At 48.7% G+C, this 7716-nt stretch overlaps 1 protein-coding gene across 1 annotated transcript in view; it reads left to right on the top strand.

Moving 5' to 3' along the window:
* The window catches only part of ZNF697 (zinc finger protein 697), a 1771-nt gene extending 1642 nt beyond the window's left edge, over positions 1-129 (top strand). Inside the window, exon 3 of the mRNA XM_045283713.1 lies at positions 4-129. Within this exon, the coding sequence (XP_045139648.1) occupies positions 4-129 (126 nt within the window). The remainder of the gene's footprint in view (positions 1-3) is intronic.
* Positions 130-7716: the final 7587 nt, after the last annotated feature.

The following is a 7716-nucleotide window of genomic DNA, read 5'->3' on the forward strand; positions in this document are numbered from 1 at the left end:
CAGAGCTCGCACCTGATCCGCCACCGCCGCATCCACACCGGCAACAAGCCGCACAAGTGTGCTGGCTGCGGCAAGGGCTTCCGCTACAAAACGCACCTGGCGCAGCACCAGAAGCTGCACCTGTGCTAGGGCCAGAGGGAGGCGGCGCTCTGGGGAGCAGGTGGGAGAGGAGACAGACCCTGGAGGAGGCAGGAGCCGAGATGGACGATCCGGCCACGCCTGGGGAGCCTTTGGTGTTGGGGAAGGGGGGCTGAAGGGGAGTGTTGGATAAGAGTTTTTTCTTTGGAGGTGCTGTATTTTGCCTGCCTCTTCCCTTAAGAAATACTTGGAAGGCATGCTTACGATTGACAACTTCATCAAATACACAGTGTAGGAGGGGCGGCGAGCTGGGAGCAATAAGCGAGCTGGAAGGCTGACAAGAGGAGCACAAATAGAGTGAGGTGTGCCACAGAACCCGCAGAGGCGTGCGTGGAGTGAGGGTTGGTGGGTAAAGTAAAAAGCAGGTGTAGATAACTGTCCTGGTGCCAGCGGGTGTTAAGCCACTTTCCCCTGCGGCCCCTCCTCACTCCCTCCCCTACCTGCAATCAGGTCCCTCTTGTAGGAGGGACTAGTTTCCATACTTGGTGGCTCTAGGAGCTGAGGTTTGGGCTGGGATTTTGAGGTGTCCATGGGAAACTTGTGGAGTAAAGCACAAAGCCTCATTAGACAGTCATTCATCATTGGCTCTCAGATCTCCCCGGAAATCCAAGTCTTCTTTAAAATACTCTAGCTTCCTGCTGGGCCAATGTGGTAGAAAGTCCAAGGACCAGGCCCCTGCCCCTGGTGTCAGAGGGTACCAGGCCCAGTCTTTCCTGCAGGTCTCACTTGGGGTCTTTAAAACGCAGGCAATGGAACCGTGCCACCTATCTGCGGCTGCTCCTTTCCTAAGTCAATTTGATGCTGTTTCAAATGAGCCTTAGACCAGAGATAGTTGCCCCAGAGTCCTACCCCCAAAGTCAACCAGAAAGCAGAGTGTTGCACACAGGTGAGGCCCTGGTGTTTCTTTTGCCTTCCCTGTGCATCTGTGGGACGCCCCCCCCCCACTGCTTTACTAAGGGGGTGGCTACCCAAACTTCAACTTTGATGAGGGGCCTGGTCTGAATAGGAATTTCTTTTTCCTGTGTGTAGAGGGAGGCAGAATGGGAACCTTGAGGCTTTACATGTGGGGCGGGGCAGCTGGGTGGCGAGCAGCCAGAGAGAGGTGTAAATGCAGAATTGCCAAATAGCACAAGCAATGAATGTTTTCTGGTGGGTCTACGAATGCCAAAATAGCACTTTTATATTTGCAAAGTGCTTTATGCTTTTTCATGATTGTTGTTTCTCACATCTTTGTGATTGGGAAGTTCAGTATTATGGCCCCTGACTTAGGTAAGCCTGGGTACAGGAGTGCTTCAGATTGTCCTGCAGAGAGGCTAACAGCGGTGTGAATTGGTGGAGGGAGCCCTGGTGATGTAGTGAGTTACGTGTTGCACTGCTAACTGCAAGATCAGCAGTTCGAAACCACCAGTCCCTCTGCCACAGAAAGAGGGGGCTTTCTACTCCCGTAGAGTTAGACAGTCTCGGAAACCCATAGGGGCAGTACTACCCTGTCCTATAGGGGCGCTGTGAATGCAGTTCAATTATGCTCACCAGCTCAGCTGCTAGAGAGACTGGCCTGCCACAATTTGAATAACAAACCCAAATAACTCACTGTCATGGAGTCAATTCTGACTCAGTGCTCCTACAGGACACCCCTGGGTTTGCAAGACTAACTCTTTCCTGGAGTAGAAAGCCCTGTCTTGCTCCCTTGGAGCACCTGGTAGTTTCAAACAGCTGACCTGAGGGTTAGCAGCCAAGCTCATAATCCACTACACTCCCAGGGATTCTCTATGCCAGCATAAGGACAGTGAACGTTCTTATTCCTAAGACTGGTCTAGAAAGGCCAAAGATACCCTTGTTGACAGAGCAGGCCTTGTCACCTAATTAGGGTGTCCAGAGCTATGTTCCATTTTTAGCAGGGAGCTATAGTTAGATCTCTCTTGTGTAATTTCAGTTACCTGGCGGAAAATCCCTCCCATAGGTTAATCCTTAGAAGTTAGGGTTGTGGAAAGCAGTATTGTTTTCTTCACTAGAGATTGTTACCCTGCACCTCTTCTGAAAGTAGCTTCACAAACTATTGAACATTCTTGAAGGTAAACAATTAAAGGGGGTGGAGGAAAGCTACAAGATTATTACCATGTACACGTTATTATGGTTTCAGCAAGGATCCCGCAGATGCTGATAATTTATATTTGATTAGTTGTATTCTAGCAAAGAAACCTTGGGGACTGTAGGAGATCCTGTTTGGCTTTGTTTTGTTTCCATTCTAAAAGAGTTTTTAAACAAATCCTGACATTCTAGACATATAATGCCTGTTGCTCTTACGCTCTTAATCAGTTGATTGCTGCTCACAAATGCAGATCACTTTTCGAAATAGATAGACATTGTTTTCTTTTCATCAGGAGCAACACAAGCGAAGTATGTGTTTACATATATATTCAGACTCATGTCTGAATACTAAGTGTTAGACTCACCTTAAAGTAATCTAGCCAATGTGTAGAGCATCTTCTCCCTGGCTTTCCCATCCCTCCACCTCACCATGCACATCTACCTCTTCCAACTGTTTTCTGATCACAAATCTGTGCCTGTGAAATCTCATCTGCTTTCTAATTTCCTGGGCCTTTTGATTGTCTGCTTTCTAATTTCCTGGGCCTTTTGCTGTTAGTCTTTATGCTGTTGCACAGTCTCACCTGCTTCAAGTAGGTTATGTACCAACAGTTTTAGGGAAAGGGTTCCTGTGGAGAGGAGATCATGTAAAATGATTAAGTGGCAGTGGACACAGCTGATTTCATTTATTTACCTCTCCTGTTTGTCTCTTACCAAGAGAGCCCGCTGCTACTTCCGTTTCCCGTCTTTGAGCCAATCCCTTAGAATAAGAAAATGGTTCCACCACGAGCACCCTACTCTCATGGTGCATTTCAAAGGTGATCCCATTTTCTGCTACAATTCTTCAGGGCACAGATCTGCATTAAGTGGGAGTTAAATGCATCCAGGAGGCGACCGCTAGAATTGAGTTTCCGATAGTCTTCAGTTGTCAGTATTTCGTCAGCAAACCCCATTGGGGAGGGGGGGGGGTCCACCCTGGAGAATGCTCATCCACGCCTCAGTAATGATTGTGAGAGCAAAGGTATTATTTGTCTCCTGGGAAGTCTGGCCAAAGGTGAGCTTCCTCCCCTGCCCTTTACTGAGTAAAGCCTGGAGCAGTTGACAGAGGCTAAACCGTGCCATTGCACTTGAGATTTGATGAGACGAAAGAAGTTAACCCCTTGAGCCATGTGGTCTTTTCAAGATCAAGAGGCTGTACGTATGTGAAAAAGTACAAAGAACCTGTGTTCAAAGACAATCTGAACTGTGTTTCTGAAGTCTGCCCATTCTGCTCTGCTGTAATGTTTTACAGCTGTTTTTTAAAATGGTGAATAATTTTAACGGTCCTAAAGGTTACCGGTATTGCGTGAATGTGTGCTTGTGTATGTGAGAATTGCCTTTTCCCCAGGTGTTTTATTTAATGATAGTTCTTTGGACAGCCTTCTGGTGTTCAGCAACCAAGATGGAATATTTGTCATTAAATCCGTATCAGTCTTTTGCCACGTCATTTTTGTCGGTCCTTCCCATCATTTACATGTCAGCCGGCTCTGGCTATAAGCCTTGTGAACAAGAGGTGGGAAGCTACCAATTCCAGCCTGCCTCTTTGGGTGAATAAATAAAGTTTTATTGGAACACAGGCGCATCCCACAAATTCACTTTTGCAAGCAGCTCACCAGCAACTGAAAGGTTGGCAGTGCCAACCCACCCAGAAGTGCCTCAGGAGAAAGGCCTGGCGTTCTCATTCTGAAAGACCTGCTGTTGAAGACCCTGTGGAGTGCAGATTTACCCTGACACGCATGAGACACACATGAGTCGGAAATGGTCATGGCGACAACTGATCAATCTGCTGCTTTCATGCTACAGCCCCAGGGCTGAGAAGCTCTGACCGGGAGGCACTTTAAAGTCCTCAGTGTTGAGACATTTACAGAAAAACGTGTGGGCCCCTGTGCTCAAATGTGCCTCAGCTGGCTCCTAGATGAACCTAGAATTGCCCAAAGGAATTCTTCTAACCAGGAAGTCAGCACTTCTGCCCTGATGCGGCTCAGGAGTGTGGGGAAAGTGTGAATGTCATACCACTGGTTTGATATCCAAAGCTATCAAACCAGCCTCACTTTTCATAGCAGGCTTAGCTGTGGGGAATAGACAATAGGGAGATAACTTGAAGGGAGGCAGTGTTTTAGGTCTGGTCACTATTTAAAAAAAAAAAGTCCTGATTCACCAAACAAAGTGTTTTCTTTCACAGAGGGTTCAGAAATGTAACTTAATAGATACTGATAAAATGAAAGGCTGGGAACTCACACCCACTAGACAGGCCTTTTGCTCCAACTATTTTTAACTCATCTCTGCCCAACTTCATGGAAACAGTTCCTAAGGAAGAGAGTCACACGAACAGACAAGAGGAAAAGAAACGCTTTATTTTCTTGTAATGATCACCAGGTCTCCCTTATGTGAACATCTGCGGGCCCTTTCTCTGTCTAGGATGGCCACGTGAATGCCAGCTCTGAGAACCGAATCCCCCAGTAACCCAGTAGTTAGAGGCTCCGCTGAAAACCGAAATGGTTGGCCTTGGAACCCACGTAATGGCTCTTCCGGAAGGAAGACTGTGTAATCCTTGGCAGAGATTATAGCCAAGAAAACCCTAAGGGGCAGTTCTGTGTCACATGGAGTTACTATGAGTCCAGGCCAACTAACTGGCATCCCCAAAGGGCAGATGGAATAGGAGCTGTAGTGCACTGTGGCCACAGCTTCATCCCCCAAACCTGACCATTTCAGCTTACAACATCTACCAGGCTAGAACCTGGTCCCAAGTTCTCTAGGAAAAGAACGTTAAAATATAAAGTAATGCTACAATAAAGTAAGAACTACAGTATATTTATATATTGTATTAAATTATTATCCACAAAAAACCCAAACTCACTGCCAATGAGCCAATCCTGGTCATAGCACCTCAAACTGTCCCTGTGGGTTTCTGGACTGTTTATGGAGTCACACGTCCTGGGTAACGGCTGGTGTTTCTAACTGCTCACCTTCCCATTAGCCCAGTGAGTAGCCACCACATCACCAGAGCTCCGTGTATTAAGGGATAGTGTAAATAAAAAACCCAAACCCATCACTTACAGGACAGAGTAGAATTGCCGTGTACTTGCTGTAACTCAGAAGAGTCCTAGGTGTAGTGGTGACATGTTGGGTTACTGACTGGAAGACCACCAGCCTCTCCAGGGGAGAAAGATGAAGTTGGCTACTCCCATAGAGCTACCGTACATACTTGAGTATAAGCCCACCCGAATATCCGCCGGAGCACCTAATTTTACACAAAAACAGTATAAAAATGTGCTGAAAAACTTGGCTTATACATGAGTATACATATTCTCAGAAATCCACAGGGGCAGTTCTACCCTGCCCTATATTGACTCTATATTGACTAAATTGACTCTACAGCATTGATTGTTTTCGTTGTTCTTGTTATAACTCAATGGGTCACAATACTGTACTATAGTATGGTAACTATACTGTATTTACTGTACTAAAGTAATATAATTGTCCTATGGGGATGAATCCATGAAGCTGGACCTCTGGGCTCCACTTTGAAGGGATGGCCAGCCTATGAGCCTCTACAGAATCATTCCATTCAGAGAATATGTACCTTGTCAACTTGAAGTTCTCCAGGCTTAATTAGGTTAGACCACATGTTTTCTCAACCTGAACTGCCCATTAGAATCCCTTGGAAATTTTTATTAAAAAACTATTCCAGATATCGAATGACTGGGGTAAGCCCAAGTAGCAGTCATTTATTAATTAACTCCTCTGTGTTTGGTAAGGGGCTGTCCAGTTGGTTGGATTCATAGTGACTCCAGATCAAAACACTGTTGACCCTTTCCCTGGGCAATCGGGATTGAGAATTCTGTAGGAGCTATAGAAAATCTCCCTGCCAACTCACAGTGACCTGATAGAGAAGAGGTGCCCTTGTGGTTTCCCAAACTGTAACTCTTTACAGGAGATAAACCCTCATCTTCCTTCTTAGAGCTGGCTGTGGTTTCCAACCGGTGTCCTTGCAGTTAGCAGTCCAGTGTGTAGGCCACGATGCCACCAGGGCTCTTGGACTGCCATTGTGCCAATGCTGACTTACAGCCTCCCCCTGTGAGTTTCCAACACTGTAACCACTTATGGGAGTAGAAAGCCTATTCTTTCTCCCCCAGAGCTGCTAGTGGTTTGAACTACCAACCATGTGGATCACAGCCCAACAAGTAACCACTACACTACCAGGGCTCCATCTAGGACATATTTGGCTCCAGTTAGGCACCTCCCTTCATGATGGTACAACTAGGCATTGAATGCTAATTGAAAGGTGGGAAGTTCAAGTCCACCCAGAGGCACTGCTGAAGAAAGGTCTGACTCTCTACTTCCTGAAAATCAGTCACTGGCAATGACAGAGCACAGTTCTACTCTTGCACATTTAGGGTCCCCTCGAGTCAGAGTTGACACAATGGCCACTGGTTTGCACGTTTGGGGTTACTTTCCTTTCTTGGGGATTATAGTGGATACACGCATAAGCCTCAAGTCCTGCACTCTGCTAAGGGGGGTGGGAGCAGAGAGCACTGCAGCCTTTCTGCCTGTGGCTCCTGCTGGGTCTGCCTCCCACAAGGGCCCTCCTGCCTCCTGGAGGCCACACAGTGCAGATAACAGGGGCTGGGGAGGGCGCCTGCCCTTGCGGTTCTCCAGATAATGGCAGAATGGTTACTGCAGGCTGTCCCAGGCCCTGGAGCAGAGCAAGCTTGCAGGCCCTGCTCCTGGTCTCTGCTGCCATGGGCACCCCAGCCTTCCTGCACATCCCTGCCCAGCAGGGAGAGGGAGTGGGCGCTCCCAGCAGCAGTGGTCCCTCGGGTCTCCTCTCCCTTCCCTCCTGGGCCTCAAGGGCCTTGCAAATGGCAGAGCCCCATGCTTTCTCATCTCCAACCACTCTGGTGGGACCCCAGGGCTCTCCCAGCCCCCTGGGGCCTGCCCCCTGGGAAATGCTCATTCCCTGGGAAAGGCCCCTTGCCAGGGCCTCCTGGAGCTGACAGTCAATAAGGTGGGGGAGTGCCAGAGAGGCAGGGTGCCCTGGGAATCGGGGGCTGGGGGAGGGATAAGGTGTGCATAGTGCTCAGGCTGGTACCCCCACACCGGGGTTTGGAGGGTGGTCACCAGAAGTAAAAGCACTGAGCGGCCCAGGCCTCCCTGGCTCCTGGAGACCAGAGCCTCTTGGGAGCAGTGGGAGGCAGTCATGTGCTCCATCAAAGCTGCTCTGTGCTCCCCGGACCTGAGCTGGAGCGACTCTTCTGCAAGAGTGTCCCAGTGAGACTATGGCCAGTGCCCCCTTCTCCCCATGGCAGCGGCTCAGAGACCCCAGCCCCCTCCAGAGCACAAACTGGGTGTCTGTGCGCCGGGCTCTGGGCTTGATCCAGGGACACGCCTCTGTGGGAGGTCTCAGAATGAGGCCGAAGGCCGCCCTGTTCCTGATGGTGAACTCTGAAATCC

The sequence above is a fragment of the Echinops telfairi genome, unplaced genomic scaffold (assembly GCF_000313985.2).
Source record: "Echinops telfairi isolate 266 unplaced genomic scaffold, ASM31398v2 ScPeMD7_7466;HRSCAF=8504, whole genome shotgun sequence".
In the NCBI taxonomy this organism is placed as follows: domain Eukaryota; kingdom Metazoa; phylum Chordata; class Mammalia; order Afrosoricida; family Tenrecidae; genus Echinops; species Echinops telfairi.